General features: G+C 25.6%; 1 protein-coding gene across 4 annotated transcripts; it reads right to left on the reverse strand.

Moving 5' to 3' along the window:
* Positions 1-1,191: 1,191 nt before the first annotated feature.
* Nmnat (nicotinamide mononucleotide adenylyltransferase) lies at positions 1,192-9,123 on the reverse strand. 4 transcript variants are annotated; one of them, XM_015524581.2, is made up of 7 exons: positions 8,738-9,122; positions 8,453-8,673; positions 8,188-8,382; positions 7,952-8,053; positions 7,720-7,874; positions 5,847-6,021; positions 1,192-1,444 (listed from the first exon to the last, which is right to left on the reverse strand). In XM_015524581.2, the coding sequence occupies exons 1-7, from the start codon at positions 8,817-8,819 to the stop codon at positions 1,415-1,417; spliced, it is 960 nt and encodes a 319-aa protein (XP_015380067.1). In that variant the 5' UTR covers positions 8,820-9,122; the 3' UTR covers positions 1,192-1,414. The 4 variants fall into 4 exon arrangements, with proteins under 4 accessions (XP_015380067.1, XP_089079850.1, XP_089079849.1 ...); XM_089223724.1 differs by lacking the exon at positions 1,192-1,444 and adding an exon at positions 3,104-3,275; XM_089223723.1 differs by lacking the exon at positions 1,192-1,444 and adding an exon at positions 3,104-4,139.
* Between the last annotated feature and the right edge of the window lie 12,148 nt (positions 9,124-21,271).

Below are 21,271 nucleotides of genomic sequence, written 5' to 3' on the forward strand. Positions count from 1 at the left end.
ACTCTAGGTTGCCATTCAAAAAAGTAAAAAACTTAAAAAATTATAAGGATAAAAAATATTAAAAAATATAATTTTTTCATAAAAACGTTGTTTTTTTAACAATATGAAACTTTGTAAAAAAATATTTTAAAAAACATTGATACTTTTTGAAATAATGAGTGGTTCATGATAAAAAAATCACCCTGTATACCTATAATAATATAATAGACAAATTTCAAGGTTTAAATTTAAAAAACTTTATCATCTCAGTTTTCTTCTTATACCTATATGGGCTATATGTAATACACTAATGCCTATTATACTAAAATGATTTGTGTAGTTATTTTATACTTCTTATTTAAGTTACACAAAACTCATGTAACCTAAAAAATCCAAGGGTACACGTCGTATAACATAAAAAACCTGGGGTCACAATTCAGTATTTGGGACACAACTCGTTTGCAGCCAGTAACTTTATCCCGCTGACCTCTAAAATCCTGGTTATGCCAATGAAAATGAAAACCAGTTAGGTTAGTCGGTTATAGTGAGTAATGTAAAATATTTATGTCTACATGTTCATTTGTAAAACTGTGGACATTATAGCATCTAACTATTTGGAATTAGTTAGTAAAATAAAATAGACATTTCAGCAGATAGAGCAAAATTAGCTTTCGATAGATACTAGGAGATTTGAATACCTAGCTAGAAAAGGATAAGGAAAAAACTAAGTCAAACTCATCCCGTAGGAAAAAACTATTACCTAGCGTAAAACTTTTCAACATCCTTAAGTCATAAATCATATATAAAATGTGCGGTTAAAATATTGTATTGTAAATTATTGTATTGTTATAACTGCTATAAGAATTACAAAAATATTGTATTTATTAATTAATTTAAATTAGTAGGTACCCACCTTCTATAAGCTAAGTGATGGCTACTACTGTAGTAGGTATAGGTACTCTAATAATAGAATATAATAGTATAATTACCAACATTTTGTGTTCATTTTGATATACTTACTTGCCTAATCAAAGGTCTTGTATTTATGTAGATAGTAAAAATTTAAATAAATTTAAAAATAATAATATTTTTTAACATTACAATAAATCGATTAATTTTTCAGGAAAACTCACAAATTATAATAGAAAAATACTTACATTTTAAAAGTAAAATAGAACAAAATTAAATTAACAGTAAAAATATACTACAAAATAACACACTGAAAATAATTTATTAAATAACAAAAATGTAAGTACATGTAAAATAATTTTAATACAATTACTATTCATACATCATAACACTAATAATAGAAACAGGCAAAATCATAGCAGCAATCTCCATGCAACTATATTCAATTTAAACTAATAGAAAACAATTAGTAAACAACAAATTAATTGATTGATTACTAAATTTCTAAACAGAGTAGGTATCTGATTTAATGATAACGTTTTTTCTTTCTTTTCACCTGAAACAAATAATTACATGCTTAAAATATAAAACTAATAATAACTGATTATTGTTTAACCTAAAAACAAAACACTAAAAACAATAAACTAAAAATAAAATAAATAATTATTATTAGTTAAATAAATTGTTTACATTTTATTAGATAGGTTCTAAATCTACCTAGGTATCAAAGGTATGCAATTTATAAATATTAAAATTTCACAATAACCATATTTTCTGGAAGTTATTGCTACAAATTTGACTTGGTATAGAATAAACTAAAAAAGTCATTCAGTGGTGACACTATTTTTAAAAATTAATGATGGATTCATTTAAATTTAAGAGATTTTTGATTTTTCTAGGCACATAACTCTCTACTCAGGTGACCTGGATAATTGACTAAGCAAGATCATTAACATTTATTAAGGATGGGTACAATTATAGGAGATGGTATTTACATGCAGATCCAAGCGTTAAGTATAATTAGAGACAAAGCACTCATTATACTGATTAGAATGATAATATTGTTTGTATATTTGAATGCTTCCTAAAATAATAATTTAAACAAAAATGAATATAAAAAATATAGTTGAATCAAATAAATTATGGGCAAAACAAGAAATATATTAGTTTCCCCAATTTTTTAATTTATAAAAAATCTTTTATTTTTAAATGCTAGAATAATTGAGGAGGGAGTACACAGGACAGAGCCCCTCTATTATTTTTTAACTTGGAAGGGGGATGGATAATAACTAATACTCGAAAAAGTTTTATAGAAATATGGAGTTGACTTAAATTATCAAAAATAATATACATACCTAATGAATTTCACATTTTTTTAAATTTTTCTATGGTTTATACTAATTACTAAGTATCTAATACCTTGCTATTTTTGTATTATAATTGACTTATATTATACCATGCTTATTCATTGTTTATGTTAGTAGTGTACGATACATAACTATTGTATCATCAAAATCTGCAGTGGACTAGTGTCCAGGGCCATAGCAAGAATTAGTAATGCCCCTGGCGAAAAACCAAATTAGTGCCCCTATTTTGTCTAAAATAATAATTTCAAAATCTGCAACCAGACACAAAAACTGATACTAAATACCTCCTAAATTAATTTTCTTTATAGTATGATACGAATTGCTTACTGAGAAATCAAAAACGGACACAACAAAATATTATTGACTAAAAGAGAGCTAAAAAATAATTAGATTAAGAAATAATATATGTACATACATTTGTCAGAAATAATATGCAGAAGAAAATGTTAGATATGATCAATTTTATTTTTAAAAAACCAAAACATCATGCATTTGATCAGTTTTTGATTTTACAATATTAATTTCTACAATTTCCAATTCAAATTTTATTGATCTATGCTATAAAATTACTAGTAATATATTTAAAAATAAAACAGTAATTGTTAACATTTTTTTTTCGTAGTTTCTTATAAACATTATTATAAAGTTAAATCATTAAATAATTCAATTGGTACCAGCATTTTTATTTTTATTAAGGAGTATATGAATAATTTAAAAATATTTCCTACTTTTGATACAATCTACTAGTCTATAATTATATAAACACACACACACCAAATTATTACATTAGAAAAAAAAAAACTAAAATAACTCTTTGTCCATAAGTCATCACCATTCTACAATATGTATACCTTTTTTATTTTTTTATTTTATAATATAAATAAATTTACAATCTGTAATAAATTTAAACAATAAGAAAATATGAGATTTTTTTACTAGGTTTGGAGGCTTGACTGAAGGGCGCGTCCATTGACACTACTTCAAACTGGTTTTTATGTATAACTTTTATAATTATTTTTCCTATACATTTCAAAATTTCTTAAAAACGTGATAAATAGTAACTTTGTTACAATTTTATTTGTTTCAATAAACAAAGTTCTATTAACACATAAATTAATAAACATTAAATTAATACAAATAATTTTCTTATAATAATATTAAATCATAACCAAGAACAAGGATGTATATTTAATTATTTTTTTAAAGGAGAGGAAAAAAATGTTTTTGTTCTATTAAACAAATACATTCTTGACTTAAAACTAATAACCTAATTAAACAGTATGTTACATTTTTACTAAATAAAAATGTATGACAACATTGAAAAGATTTTTTATCTTATTTTGCAATTTAATATTATTTTTTTTAAATAGTAATAAAATAAAGTGATTAATATCACCAAGGACTTAAAAAATGAACTTTAAATATAACTTTAAAAAAACAAATATTTGTCACCTATTAAGCTATAAGTACAAATTATAATAAGATGTAGAGTATACCTAAATCAATTTTACCTAATAATTATTTAGTAGACATAATAAATAATTTATATTAAAATTATACAATTTTAAGTAAATTACTAGGTAATATTTTATGGACTTTCAGTTATACTCAAACTCATATTAACTTTGCAAATACCATGTAAAAGATGAAAAACATTTAAAAACAAAAAAATATTATTTCAGTTTTTTTAGTGCTATACCCTATTAAGTGAAAGCTGTTCGCATATTTTTATGTTTATGCAGGTTACAATCATTTGGAAGCTGTTTTTAATGTTACATACTTATTTTCTCGGTAAAATATTTTTATAAATAATCAATCATAATGTTGTATTTTTACAAAAAAAAATGAGAAACATTACCACCAATTGGCATTATCTTGCAATTTCTAAAAAATATAATTTTTAAATAAGAATCCCAACCACTCAATATTTATAGTTATAGATATAAATTTAAAATTATCAAAACACACACAATATAACCCATAATAGTCATCAACATTATTATATTTTTATTTGAAAAATTGCATTTATTAAATGATTTAGAATGATTAAAATTATATTTTATAAAGTAGACAATTATATATTAAATATTAAAATGTCTTTAGAATTGAAGATTAAATTACTGGAATTCTACAATGTCAAAAAACAAAACATAAATTCTTATGGTTCAAAATGAAAATAAAGACAAAAATTAATTTTAATTGACAAGTTTGCATAGCACTAAATATAATTATTATATTTTAAATTGACAATGTATGAATATATTTAATGATAGTAATAATCAAGTATCAATGCATGGCATATACAATTTTATATGCAGATATTTAAAAATTTTAATGAAATTAAATTTATTATAATACAGGGTGTCCCATGAAGATTTACCCATTGCAATATCTCCCGAAATAATGGTGATATTGAGATTCTGGTTTTGTAATAAGACTCACAGGGATAAGAACTACAATTATTTCATATTTTAATTGGTTTTAATATTTTGGTAAAAATATTAAAAGATACATTTTTTTATTTATTTATTTCCCAAAAATTAAAGATAGCCATTTTGTAGAGTTTATTTTTCTGAAGATATAGACATTTCAAAATTTTATTTTCATTAATTTCCTGATTTTAAATATTTTTTTAGTTTCGAGAAAATTGCAAATTATTTAACACCATAATGTTATCAAACATGTGACCTGCTGCTCCTCGCGCATTCCCATTCGGCCAGCTGAATACCTTTCGTGTTCTTAATAGTTATAAATTATTATAATCATATTTTATTTCTTCAAAACTAGAAAAAATATTAAACATCAAGAAATTAATGAAAATAAAATTTTGAAAAGTCAACATTTTCAGAAAAATAAACTCTACAAAATGGCTATCTGTAATATCTTTGGATATAATTAAATAAAAAAATATATTTTTTACATTTTTTACAAACACATTAAAATAAATTTAAAAATGAAATAATTTTAGTTCTTATCCCTGTGAATCTTATTATAAAATCAGAATTTTGATATCACCATTATTATAATCCTCGCGGGACACTCTGTATATTTAACTACATTTAAAATTTTAAAATAAAGAAATATATAGGTTTGAAATCATATTTATTTTCTTTGGAAATTCTTTTGAGTAGTAAAAGCTCTAAGTATCTATTTTAGAAATTTTAAAGTAATTTATACTCTTTTTTCAAATCTGACGAACTATTGTTTAATATATACATAAGATCTAGTTTAATATGAACTAAATGTTATTTTATAATATTTTATAATAATTAAATACGTAATAAAAATATAAAATCACTGATCACACTCAGTTTTCAGCATAACCTAATACATTTGGCAATACTTTGACAGGTAAGTAGTTAAATCTAAAACCACAGTATTAATGGAAGAATAAATAAAAATTAATTATTAACAATAAAATCACAATATTACTACTAAAAAACAAATAACTTTGGCACATTGTTTCTAAACATGGTAAATTTAATGTCAAACCATAGTTTCTATATCACTTATAACTTCAATAATACCACTTTCAGATACTTGAATAGCAACCCTAGTGAAATTTTCTTTACTTTCAACTACATTTCTTACCTTTGTTTTTTCACAATTAATAACTCTTTTTTCAGTACACGGTAGATTATCAGGTTCATCAATATTAAGTTTTTTTTCATCTATTTGAAATTTTTTAAGAGCTTTATTGCTAGGAGAGGGTGACAAGAAAGCACTTTTCAAGTTTAAATCCAATATATCATTAGTTGAGTACTTACTGTTTCCATTCATTAATTAGCAGCAAATAATAAGATAAACATAAGTGTTAAACAAATAGGTAACAAGGGTACACTAGCTACATTGGATGATATTTCCAATGCTTTGGATATACACCTGACCATGGTCTGACTTATAGTAGATGCACAACCATATTGACACTAATATTATAATTTATAGTAATAATTACATCTCCACATTTTTACTTTTCTTGAAAGTACTACCATGAATGTAGATGAACTTAATAGAACAATATTGTAAACTATCCGGAATAAATTCCAGTTTCTTTGGGTATTTTTAATGAGCTACTGAATAATGTGCTACAATGGCTCGTGGAAAAATCATGACAACTTTTTCTTTTTTTTCAAACTTACTTTGAAAGTCAGAGTAGTACTTAAATAACTGACCAACTGCTAACATTTTATTTGTTTAATAATAATTTTTTATGCTATAAAATCACTAAAAACAAGTCACTTTCTTAAACTGTAAACTGTATGTCATATTATGTGCAGTAGCATATTTTGGGGGATTTCTAATAGGGCGACCAACATTTAATGAATAAACTAACTAAAATAAAAATAGTAAATTATAAAATAAATGATTAATAACAATATTTAGACCTTTTTATTAAAGTCGGGAGGTGTCTAGACATGATAAACTCCCCCTTTCCGAAATACACCACTGTTCATGTGTTATGTATAATATATTTATATTTAACATTACACAATATACAATAAGTACATCCTAACACTAGTGACTAGTGTTATTAAAATAAAATCACATATGTCATACAGTTTACAGTTTACAAAAAATGACTATACTAGTTGCGCCGAGAGAGCGCAAGTCGGCGGCGACCAAAACTCATCGTAGTTCGCGCATCGACGGTGTACGACCAGTCCACTTGGTGGGAGAAATTAGAACTCAAAACCGCGGAGCGACTTAATTTGGATCCGCGGCTGACTTGCACTCTCTCGGCGCAATTAGTATAGTTTTTAGTGATTTGATAGCATAAAAAATTATTATTAAATAAATAAAATTTTAGCAGTTGGTCAGTAATTCAAGCCGTTCTTTAACTTTCAAAGCGAATTTGAAAATTACAAAAAAAAATATATTTTTTTTATGAATTTTCCACGAGCCATTGTCGTATATTTTCATAAAAATACCTAAAGAAACTGAAATTTCCTCTAGATGGTTTAAAATAATATTTTTAAGTTTATCTTCTTTCATGATAGAATTTAAGTATTTAAGTATTTTACTTAAGTAAAAATGTGAAGATATAATTATTACTGTAAATTATAATATGATCATGTGTTTACTTTTAGTATCAGTCCGTCCATAGTTGGGATCCTACTTTTAGTCGGGTCATGGTCGGGCATCTACTATAATCCTGACTATGGTCAGGTGTATATCCACCCGTGTATTTCAACAGTTAACCATGCATTATCTTAAAAAGTATTTTAAAGTATTTTTTTTTTTAAACATTTTTTTTTAGATTGGTTATTTCAAGTTTTTATAAACATTAAAAAATAATAATAATAATAACAATTTTAAAATATAATTTTTTCTAAAAATGTTTTGTTTATGTAATGGTTTTGAAAAAATATTTTTAAAAATTGTAATACTTTTCTTGTTAATAAATGTGAACTGTAAAAATAATCATCCAGTATAATATATAAGTACATATTATGATATAACTTACTTATTCAGAGTTTCATAAAGACCATGTTCTTTAATATAAGATTCAACCAACTCGCTAATAAGAAATTTTACACTTTCATTGCGAGATAATGCCCTGCGTACTTTTGTTGAGCTAACTTCATTTGTTATCCATTCAGTTACAACAATTATGTTTGCCTAGAATAGAAAAAACATTCATATACATAAATAGTTATAAATAAGTGTATAGACATTAATATAATATATTAGATTACCATATATTTAGTTAAAATATTAGATTCATAGATAAATTTATGAGGATTGGATCCCGAACGACTAACAACGACCAAACCATAATCTCGAACAATAGCTTCTATCTATAAACAATACATTGAATTCATTATTGTGATTTATTACTATTTTAAAATAAAATATTACTTGTGAATGCATTGATTACTATTTAGAACATAAATATAAACTTCTAATGTCTACAACAAACAATAACACGTACATCATCATCACTCCATAAGCCTGGAACAGCAAAAGATTCCAATAAATCAGCACCGCACAAAAGTCTTACATTCACTGCTCTGTTTTGATTTGAATCGTTGACATTGATATTATCAATAAATTGGAATGGGAATAATGAAGTATCGACTTTTATTGCGTCATCCAGTCTAGAAGTTATTATCATATTGAGATGATTCTGTAATATTATTATAGCTATAGGAGATGAATCAATATGCATGAAAACAAATAAATGGATAAATATTTACCTGGTGATATTGCAGTACTTGTCTTGTTCTTGTCCAACCGTTTTGTTTTACTTCCCAATCAGACATCTTCACCCAAGGTAATGCAACAAGAGCTTGCTCGATCATTGCACACCTATGTGACGATGGTGCTAGATCTTTCTTTTTATATGAATCATGAGTAGGTGATATCAACCCCCCACAAATTGTATGTCCCAAACGATTTAAGTGATCTCGAGCAATTTCTAAGCAATATCATATAAAAAATAATTAACAGTTTCTACAAAAACAAATAATAAAAAATTTTACCGAACATTCGCAAATGCATATTTGTTGGTGGGTTAAAAGATCCAGTTGACAACAATATTATATTTTTATTGTCCAAAAACATAGTTAGGTATTTGAGATGATTTTTTATTTATCAAAAAGTTATAAACTTAAATCCCTGATGGTATTAAATAACAAAACTCGTTATTATAATCTGGTCGGAATTAATGTTTGTTTAATTAAAATAAGTTACAAAATACTAAGTACTAGAAGTCTAGAAGTAGTCAGTGGACTGAGTCACAAAAAATAGATATCATCATAATAATGAATATTCAGTAGACAATAATTGTAGTTATTACTCATTTTCGTTTCACTAATTCACCTTCAATTACATTTTTAACATTTTGACATTTTGTATCGTTTATTTGTGGTGTGTTATCGCCATTCACCATTGCTTATCTGTAATCACTATTCGCCATGAACCATAAAACAGCAATAGAACCATGACCATTGACCGGTGTGAACTATGATACCATTATCATCAGGAGATTTCCCAAAGGAATTCTATTTTCTAAGCATAATATTCCAAGACCTATAGAGAATCTAATCTTTTTATAGATCTTGCCAATCTATAATTCACCGGCTGGCGGCTATACCGTAGCCCGTGTCCCGTAGCCGTAGGCCTTATGAGGTCTGCTCTTACCCAAGAAAAATATACTACATTTTAATTGGGGTTGATAACTTTTTAAAGTGAACAATAGAGCAATTTTTATTGTATAGTAGTCACTGGATGAATACCTAACGCATTTTTTTTTTTTTTTTAAACATATTATTTATTGAAATATAGATAATCTGTATATAGTATTCGCAATACAAGGACCGATGGACCTGAGGGTATGAAGAGAGAAGTCACTCAGCGGTAACACATTCAGATATGATCGATTACATATTAGGTATGGTATTGTGTAAAAATGTACAATGTACTTATATTACATTTTTATTTTTTTTTAATTGTTTAATTTTATCGAACCAAGTCACGACATCAGCGCCTTTTAAGTTTTAAACCTTCTCGACGAATTGCAACTTTTATAACCGTTTAAACGTAGATGTAAGAGGTAAAAAAGACAATTTTGGCTCAAATATAATACGTTCTACGAGTTGCAACTTTCATTATATATCGTTTAATCATCTGCATCCGATATCTGCTATTCGTGGTCAAATAAGAACACCAATTTCATCAAGCGTTTTAAAACGACAATGTTCAGTAGGTACTTTTTGGAAAAAGGATTAAAAAGTTATTAAACATATAAGTAACAGGTCTTTTGGTCTTTATGGTTGAAGTTTCTACTCAATGTCTTCTCTGTAAGTGTGGCAGATCCACAGCATTCAAATCCTAGATTTGCCACTGAGTTCAGGCTACTAAATGATTAGGTGGTGACTAAGCTAAATATCTAGGTGCTCAGCAACTATTAGAAGAGAGCGATAAAAATATTGAACTGATAAGCTATACGTATTGAAATAAAAGTGTTGGTGGGTTCTTAAGATTATAATTTAAATGGTAAAAATAATTTCAGAATAATTTTGCATTTATTAGAAACGCATGAGTGTAAATCATAAACATAGTAATAATCTCAGCCCTTTTAGCTCAACACAATATTATACAATATAATATTAATTATTATGTATTATGTAATAAAACAAAATGAGCCTACTATTACCTACTCACAATTTTACCAAAATATATAATACTAAATGATGAATGATGATGTAACTAATAATTTTGAATTCTTATAAATTTGTTATAATTACCCACTAATTAACAACCAATCAATCAAATATAAGATAGATAAATAGAAATAGTTTTTTTTCTGCAGCGGTGCAGTTACTGATTGGGCATTAAAGTGTTGTCGACAAACGCTATCGCTGGTACAATTTTGAGCTCTTGGATAACATCAGCAGTTAACGGATTATAGTATATTAATGTATTTAAAGATAAATAAGAATATACGATTAAATAATCAATATAGAAGTGGCCCAAACATTATACATGCAATTTATTATATCTTTCAATCTTTACCAGGATTGTTTTGATATTTATTCATAGATTTATTAGGTACCATCTATTGAAACAAAAATAGTACACGTAGTTAATTTTAACAACGGTAACAATTTCTTGGTAAGTCGTCCATCGTCATCGTCTTCATAATAATTCTCATGATTCTTATAATCATGACCGTACAACAGTGCTATTATAGTTATAGACTATGGATCATGGATGGATGGAACCGTGTCCGATAACTTAAAGCATTGATAAACCAACGACAAGTCGCTGTCAGTCTGGCAGAGATGCTAAATGTACGCATGTGTCACAAATTTATCTAAGCGAATTGATACAAACAAAAAATATACGCCAATAACTAAATATGCGACGGTATACGCCTCAAGCCTGCGCACATCAAGCATCTCAGTCACAGACTCGCCGCTTATATATTATGCGCTTAAAATCGTTTACATGGGCGAAATGGGAATTGTTCAATCAGTCCATCTATAGTATATGGTTAAGGTTTACCGTTTTCGTAATTTTTATTAGTATTCTGTACTCCTGGATACGTCGTGATTCTACAGGTAAAATTATTTAATATTTCTTAATATCATGTTTATAGTTTTATACAATTATTTATATTGTAAGTAGTATAATATGTAATATTCATTGGTACTATGGAAATATTGGTAGGTATATTAGTTACCTATAATTAACTATTAAGGTATACTCTACTATACTTATTTTATTGAGCTTTAATTATTCAAAAAAATTGGTAATGTTTATATTTTATGTTATAGTTATAGTTAGATAACTAGATAAACCTAAATTAAAAGGGTTGGTTTCCCTATGTAGAAAATTTTAGCAAAATACCACTCAATAAACACTACTTAAAATATGCTCTGGCACACAAACAAATCAATGCACAAACACAACATAGTAAATTAAGATGGTGATTTTTGCACACACGATTAACTAATATAATAATCAGATGATGATTAGTAGTATTAGTACACATTAACACATTTCTAATAGAAAATATTAAATAAAATAGAGGAGATTTTTTTTTTAGACTTTAACATTGTAGTTTATTACAGCCTGTCATTGAATTTTAAATATTGCAGTATTTCAAAACATTATTATAGCGTTACACTGTAAATTTTACAAATTATAAAATTTATTTTTTTTTACAAATTTTTACTACAATATTTATTTATTGAAAATACTTAAATAGTTGTCAAGCATGTTGTAATTTTTTTTCACTGTTAAGCCTTTGTTGTAATTAATGTGTTATATTTGAATGCAATATAAATTTAAATCATTGCATACAAAAAAATAAAAACGATTCTGATCGGAGACGTATTGTGTCATCCTAGCATAGTAATAGTTGTATGAAAAAAAAAACGGTTAAGTCGTGGATGTTGCTCTGCTGTACAGTAAGTTACTGTAATGGATGGGATTAAATTTGAATGCAATGATAGGTATCATTGTATACGAAAAACGATTCTGAACGGAGATGATTTGTCAGTCTAGGATATATTATATTTAAATATTGTCATACATTCTATTTTGAAACAAATATTTTATTTTTCAATTAAGACGCATTTTGCATAAGGCATGGTTAATTAATTAGTGTAGTTATCATAATTCATAATACCTTATATTATCATAGATATACAAATACCTGGTTTGAGGATAAATCGTTATCATTACGCGATTTCATAAAAATTTAAAACTCAAACGCTCAAAACATTTTTCCTATAATGACGCTTCAAATTTTCTCTATAGCTATTTGAAGCAAAACTTATGGAAAACTTGGTGTTAAATTTTATAATCTTAGATATAAATACAAACAATATTATGAATTTTGAACTACAAAATAATTTACAAATATTCATGGTTTTGACGAATTTTTGTCAATATTTGAAATTCAAATGCTAATAAAAATTTAATTTGAATTTCCGGTGGACATTTTTTTTTTTTGTGATAAAGATTGACAAATTTGTAAGGAATCTTGTATTAAATTTTCAAATATTAGATTTAAAAAGAAAATTTTTTATGAATTTCGATCTAAGATAATTTGAACATTGCCATAATTTTTATGTATTTAGTCAAAATTTGAACTGTAAATGCTTATAAAAAAAATGTGTGACTATATATTTCTTTTATTTTTCAAATGCTATTGTAAAAATATTGTAGGAGCCTTGTATACAATTTTCAAATCTTAGGTATAAAAAGAAAACCTTTTATGAATTTTGATCTAAGATAATTTGAACATTGCCGTAATTTTTATGTATTTAGTCAAAATTTGAACTGTAAATGCTTATAAAAAAAATTTGTGACTATATATTTCTTTTTTTTTTCAAGTGCTATTGTAAAACTATTTTAGGAGCCTTGTATTAAATTTTCAAATCTTAGGTATAAAAGGAAAATTTTTTATGAATTTCTAAGATAAAATAATTTACGAATTTTTGTGATTTTTACGTATGTTGTCAAAATTAAAATTTGAATATACGTAAAAAAAAAATTGTGGCTATACATTTATTTTATTTTTCAACTGCTATTGTAAAAATATATTATGAGCCTAGTATTAAATTCTCAAATCTTAGAATTAAAAAGAAAAACTTTTATGAATTTCGATCTAAGATAATTTGAAAATGGCCGTAATTTTTACGTATTAAGTCAATATTTGAACTTAAAATACTAATAAAAAAAAATTGTGCCTATGTATTCTTATAATTTTTTAATCACTATAAGAATAACTTATGAGGAACTTTGTATTAAATTTCCAAGTATTTTAATAGTGCCAAAAAATTTTTATCGACACTTCAAAAAAAATTTTTCAGACAAATTGAAAATTTTAGTCGTCTATAAATATCTCAAAAAAAGTCAACTTTTTACTTTTGACCTCTATAATGCACCAAGGATCTTCAATTTTACATCGGAAACCACCCCCAAAGTTTGAAATCGAAGCATTATTTCGACTAGTTATGCTATACACAGATACACAAAAAAAAACACACACATCATTGTAAAATCAATACATTCATCACTTCGTTCAGAATCTAAAATAATTTATAAAAGTCATAAATATTCCATTGCTGTGTAAGCGTATACCTTTCCGGTGAACTTTTTTTATGATAAAGATAGAAAAACTTTGTACATTTTTAACTGAAAAAATATTTACAACATTTTAAAAATACATCATGTGTAATTGACTCTTAAAGAGTCAAAATAGTTTGAACACCTTACCATTTATGGAAAATGTTAATATGCATAAATAGGTATTTGATGAAAATGTCAAGAGTAGGTACTGTTTTTCGTTTTTGAATTTCAACAAAATACCTATCAAAAATCAATTGATGACTATTCGTTAATTTACGGGTAAAAATTCAATGACATGAACATTTTAAATTCAAATGTTCATAAAAAATTGGCATCTTTGCCTGATATAGTTAGGAAACGATAATATGTACTAATGTACTAGACAATTAAATCATTTCCTCCCACTATTAAGAATTGTCAACATTTCCTAGGAATTGCTATCATTTCCTAAATGTCAACATTTCCGGTAACATATATACAAGGTGTACAGTAAGAATATACTCATTAGCCGTAGAGGAGGAATGCCACCCCCCCCCCCCCCCGGACAGTAATCAGTTTTCACCATTTTATTTATAAACTAAAAAAAATTTTCAGCAAAATAAACTTTAAAATAGCTATCTTTATTTCAAAAATTAAAAACAAAAAATTATTTTTCTACATTAAAAAATAAAATACATGTAGCCCTGTCTATATAAGTCTAATAAAAAAAAAAGATTTATGATATATTTATTATCTTAGGAGATATCTGCAGTAGATCACAATGGATTAATCCTCTCGTGAGACCTGTATATATATATATAAATAAAACATTGTTTAAACTTTTGTAATTTTGTGTCGGTAAATATGTATACACTATACGATATTGATCATTGACATTATATATTTTTATTATCTATATTATAAATTAAAAAATTCATAAAATTTATATTTTTAATGGAAACAAAAATTGCAAAATAACCTTGTTAACTATACCATTTGTCTAAATAGATCAATGATAGGTAGTCCTAGCCTTTGTGTCTGTTAAAATGGGATGGAAAATGTTAGTAAAATAACTTAGTCTAATAACCAAGTGTGACCTAACCTTGACTACCTACTACTTAGTACCTACCCATTATATAGTACTACTATAATACTATAGTATCTAAAAGACTCCCAAAAACAACTTACTAGTGTAGTACCACTAGTACCTATACCTATATAATTAGCTCCTAATGGATGATTTTAAACTCTATCAAATTTACCAATGTACAAAACTACAAAAGGTATTTTGTAAATTCTGCACTGTTTCTTTTTCGGGGATTGGTAAACTCCTACAATTGTAGATAATCTCCTACATAGACATAGTGTTAACACCTACAAAAGATAGTGATTGTCCTAATGTTAGGTTAGATAAAAAAATCATAATTTAAAAAAAAAGTGGAATTAATTTTTAACATACTGATATAAATTATGAAATATTAAAAACCAATTACTAAAATACCTATTATATAAATAAACAATCAAAATAATGCTAAAAAACAAAGAATAGAAAAAATCTTGCAATGGTAATACCAATATTAAAAATATAATATTTAGAAAAATAGTCTCAATATTGTTGTACCTTAAATTCAGATAATATATTTTTCAACAAATCAATACAAAGCGATCTTGAATATCGTTATAGCATGCAAAAATGGTAACCGAATATTTGAACTGAAAATTGCTGGATTTGTCTGTAACAATTTTGGCACAAATGAAAATTACAACCGTTAGCCACAAATTTTCACGTCGATCAAGTATTTTTTTTTGCATTATTAATACCAACATTAATGTCAATCACAACTGTAAGTTGTAACTGGTTAGAACCGTAAATTATTTTGCAAATAAATTTCATTAAATTTAAAAATAATATGCTGTATGTATAATTATTATTGTCAAGAATCAAAACAAAAACAAATGCTATATTTTGATTCTTAAGACCATGAATAGGAAATAGGTATTGCGAAAAATATTTTGTACAATTATATATTAAATGTATACCGTATAGGTTATAACCTAACCTACAGACGCTTGCGATAAACATTCTACCTTTTTAGCTGAAAAGTAGAGAGATTTTTAAAGTTGCACATAATGTTCGAAAATCATCATAGCACTGTCATAAACATAATACACAGCACATAAACACGTTCTATTCAAGTGTTTGTATTTTATCTATAATAATATATTTTTATTTTTATTATTTTTGGCCAAGTTATCATTTTGAGCTTTTCAATTTCTGTAAAATCGTGTATTCAAATAAATGTTGGAGTGTAAGATAGTACCCTATTTATTTTTTAAATAAAAATGTTCTAGGAGATAGCAAAATCTTTGAATTTCAGGTAAAAAGGTTATTCGTATTAGTAGTTAACATTTGGCCTATTTTACAGGCAAGTTTTTTCAGAGGTAAAAACTCAAAAGAAACCAAGGGGAGGAAATTTCAGTATCATCAAAAATGATTTCATTTCATTTTCATTTCCATAATATAAAAAAAGTGTGCTAATTCTTTATGGCTGCACAAAATTTAATTAAATAAATGTATGTAATAGTTTGTTAAGATAAATTATATACGTTATTTATTATTTTCAGATTAAATTATGTCGTGTTTATTATATTTTATAGTTGAAAATTATGGGGTCTAGTTTACAATCGAATAAGTATTTTCATTTCAAAAATGTTAAATGTGATTTGATAATTATAGTCGACCTAAATCTTAGAAATCAGAGAAAATGGATAACAGAAATATAGTATTACAAGAATAAGCCGAGTACAAAGACTGATAACAAAATTTACAGAATAACGTTATTATTATACTTATTATTAAAAAAAATATTTCGGAGAACAGATCATTGTGGAGCCGCAGCACAATAGTATCCAATTGCATATGACAAATAGTTAGCAGAAAGGAGAAGATGAAGTATTCCCCACCCACCAAAAAATGGGTGCATGATTGTGGTCGGGTAATGGTTTTAAATGGCCAGAGAACATTTTAGCAACAAAAAAAAAAAATATTGAAATGACTCCCCAGATTAGGTTGTAGACTTGTAATGCTTTTCAGTTCCAATATACTTCAAAGAACTCGTATATTTCACATTTTAGATTCTGAATGAAGTGATGAATATATTGATTTTACAATGATGTGTGTGTTTTTTTTTGTGTGTGTCTGTATACACTATACAGCATAACTAGTCGAAATAATGCTTTGAATATCCTTTGTTGCATTATAGAGGTCAAAAGTAAACATTTTCCAACAGTTTTCAAAAAAATCGAAAATAAATAAACTTTATTAAATAAATAAAAAAACTTTTTTATATGGTTGTAATTCTAAAACTAATCACTGTAAATACTTGAAATTTTCACCAAATGTTTATGTTAGTTATATCTATATACAGTTTAATTTTCACAAATTTTTGACTTTTTTTGAGTTATTTATAGACTGCTGAAATTTTCAATTTTTTTGAGAATTTTTTTTTGAAGTGCCGGTAAAAAAATGTTGGACGACCAAAAAAACTTGAAAATTTAATACAAGGTTCCTTATGAGTTGTTCTTATTGTAGCTAAAACAATTAAAAATCGTAAGTCACCATTTTTTTTTATAAGCGTTTATTATATTTCAAATTTTTACGAAATCTGTCGAAAACGCGAAAATTTGCAAGTAATTTTGAAGTTGAAAAATCATAAAATTTTTTGTGTTTATAAATTAAGGATTAAAAATACAACACTAAGTTTTTCATTAGTTTTCCTTCAAGTAGCTATAGAAAAAACTCGAAGCATCATTATAGGACAAATTTTAAGTGCGTTTGAATTTTAAATTTTTACGAAATAGCGTAACGATAACGATTTATCCTGAAACGATTTTAAATATTTGTTAATAACAAATTGTTATTATTCAAAAAGTATAAGTCGTAGAAACATAAAAATTTTTACCAGTTATTTAGATTGGCATTTTCTTTACATGATTTAATTTTCAAAATATTTTGACTTTTTTTGAGGTATTTATAGACAACTGAAATTTTCAATTTTTCAGAAAATTTTTTTTTGAAGTGTCGATAAAATTTTTATGGCCCTATCAAAATACTTGAAAATTTTATAGAAAGTTCCTCATAAGTTATTCTTATAGTGATTAAAAAATTATAAAAATATATTGGCACGTATTTTTTTTATTAGCATTTGAAGTTCAAATATTGACTTAATACGTAAAAATTACGGCCATTTTCAAATTATCTTAAATCGAAATTCATAAAAGTTTTTCTTTTTAATTCTAAGATTTGAGAATTTAATACTAGGCTCATAATATATTTTTACAATAGCAGTTGAAAAATAAAATAAATGTATAGCCACAATTTTTTTTTTACGTGTATTCAAATTTTAATTTTGACAACATACGTAAAAATCACAAAAATTCGTAAATTATTTTATCTTAGAAATTCATAAAAAATTTTCCTTTTATACCTAAGATTTGAAAATTGTATACAAGGCTCCTAAAATAGTTTTACAATAGCACTTGAAAAAAAAAAAAGAAATATATAGTCACAAATTTTTTTTATAAGCATTTACAGTTCAAATTTTGACTAAATACATAAAAATCACGAAAATTCGCAAATTATTATAAGCTAGAAATTCATAAAAAATTTTCTTTTTAAATCTAATATTTGAAAATTTAATACAAGATTCCTTACAAATTTGTCAATCTTTATCACAAAAAAAAAAATGTCCACCGGAAATTCAAATTAAATTTTTATTAGCATTTGAATTTCAAATATTGACAAAAATTCGTCAAAACCATGAATATTTGTAAATTATTTTGTAGTTCAAAATTCATAATATTGTTTGTATTTATATCTAAGATTATAAAATTTAACACCAAGTTTTCCATAAGTTTTGCTTCAAATAGCTATAGAGAAAATTTGAAGCGTCATTATAGGAAAAATGTTTTGAGCGTTTGAGTTTTAAATTTTTATGAAATCGCGTAATGATAACGATTTATCCTCAAACCAGGTATTTGTATATCTATGATAATATAAGGTATTATGAATTATGATAACTACACTAATTAATTAACCATGCCTTATGCAAAATGCGTCTTAATTGAAAAATAAAATATTTGTTTCAAAATAGAATGTATGACAATATTTAAATATAATATATCCTAGACTGACAAATCATCTCCGTTCAGAATCGTTTTTCGTATACAATGATACCTATCATTGCATTCAAATTTAATCCCATCCATTACAGTAACTTACTGTATTGCAGAGCGACATTCACGACTTACCCGCTTTTTTTTATTTTACAATAGTATTAAGATATAGAGATGTAAGACTGTAATTGGCCCGACGCCCGAAGAGGGGGTCTATCCTAACCTAACCTAACCTTAGAGGCACAAAACCTGTGCAAATATTACACAAATATAGGATATAACCTTTTAATAGTTTAAGAGAATTAAAATCATACCACTGAAAACTTTAAATGTTCCATCAATTATAACAATTCATCAGCATTATTAAGACTTCTTTTATCTTTTAACTGTGGGATGCATCGCACTTTTTTATATGATGTAACAAAATGAAAAATTATACTATTACTTAATTGTTATTCAAATTCTGTACAAATAAACAAAGGACATATAAGAAGGTCAAGATTAAACTTCCCAGCAACTTTCAAAAGCGCCAAGAAATAAAACAAAAATATTAAGAAAAACGGGAATTTTAATACAAAATTGGGTTTCGGCAATATCGATTTTAGTTTATGGCGTAACTCAGTTATGTATGTGTAATGTTTATACTAGATTTATATTATATAACATGAGATTTTCAAAATATTTTGACTCATGTCGGGCTTTTTAATAGGCATATGAAATTTTAGATTTTATTGGTTTATTTTTAATTAATATAATGTTCAAAAAAAAAAAAAATCTCTGTCAAAAACTTAAAGATATAAAAGGTTCGTCACAATTTTTTGTTAGTAGAAATTAAAAAAATAGAAACAAAAGTTGGACATAAATCCACAATATATTTTTATGTGCATCAGAAAATTACGAAAGATTACGAAAAATTGAAAATTATTTAATAATTATATTAAATTTATAAATAACATTTATATTTGTATCTAAAATTAGAAAATGTAATAAGTACAAGGTTTTTCATGATTTTGTCTACCTTTTATAAAAAATTAAAAGTCGTACACGGTAAAGTCAAATTAAATTATAGTTATGTGATAACATTTGAGTTATGTATTCGGTTCATACCCACTTTGCCGACAACTCGGTTTGCCGACAAATATACCGGTTTTTAAATATTTTAAAAACATTCCCATTTCGCCGACAGTCTAGTTTGCCGAAAAATTATAAAATATATAGTTTTAATTTTTCCGATTCGCCGACAGGATGTCGGCAAATTGGATTTCGGCGACGTGGGAAGACACGATATTCAATTTATCATGTTACCTAACTTAATCTAACTTAATCTATTTTTGATCATTATTAGCTTTTTTTAAATTAATATCGATCAAAATTTATTTGTTAGGTAGAAAAACTTGAAAATTTAATACAAGGCTCCTAACATTATTTCAATAGCAGTTGAAAAATAAAATAAATTCATAGCCACAATTTTTTTTTTATAAGCATTCAAAGTTTGAATTTTGACAAAATGCGTAAAAATCACGAAAATTCGCAAATTATTTTAAGCTAGAAATTCATAAAAAAATTTCTTTTTAAATCTAAGATTTGATAGATTTTAATAATCTATAATATATCCTAGACAAATAAATCGCCTTCGCTAAGAATCGTTTTTCGTATACAAATATACAATGATATAATATCATTGGTTTCAAATTTAATTCCAACCATTACAGTAACCAATAACCCACTTGTAACCTACTGTACAGCAGAGCGACATCCACGGCTTACCAGCGTTTTTTTAGGAATGAAAATGTTTAAATCTTATGAAGGCAGTGAAAAGTAGAAGGGTAAAAATAATATTTCCTGGAGTTGTTTGACAAAAAATACAACTAATTTGATATAATTATTGATTAGTTACTCTATTTTTACGAATTTACGAAAAATGATTTATAATAATATAAAAATATGAAATTATACAATTTAGATTTTAATAAATAATATATTTATATGTTTTAAATATTGTTCTTTTTACTTCGATTTTTTTTTGTTCTATTTTCCATGTTATTTTTTCCATAGTCTTTTTTACCGATTGCCACCAAGAACGGCAAGAATTAAGATATTCGACACATTGATTATCAGTTTACCACATATTTTTTTGAATCGTGTATAATATAGCCATAGCACAAGATTGTAAGATTGTAGTTTTCCCCCATAATCGTCAGCTCAGAAATACCAACCAAACACTTAAACCGATGCACAATATATTTTAATCGAATCGATATCTGCTTTCGATGTTG

Source organism: Diuraphis noxia, unplaced genomic scaffold, assembly GCF_037042655.1.
Source record: "Diuraphis noxia isolate RWA-SAM2 unplaced genomic scaffold, SU_Dnox_SAM2 contig0003, whole genome shotgun sequence".
NCBI lineage: Eukaryota > Metazoa > Arthropoda > Insecta > Hemiptera > Aphididae > Diuraphis > Diuraphis noxia.

Bases quoted from the DNA above. Each gene is read 5' to 3' on its own strand.
- Nmnat (XM_015524580.2), bottom strand. From the start codon at position 8,819: ATGTTTTTGGACAATAAAAATATAATATTGTTGTCAACTGGATCTTTT. The intron at 8,383-8,452 runs GTAAATATTTAT...ATAATATTACAG, and splicing joins AAGTACTGCAATATCACCAG to AATCATCTCAATATGATAAT. The intron at 8,054-8,187 runs GTACGTGTTATT...TATTGTTTATAG, and splicing joins GCTTATGGAGTGATGATGAT to ATAGAAGCTATTGTTCGAGA.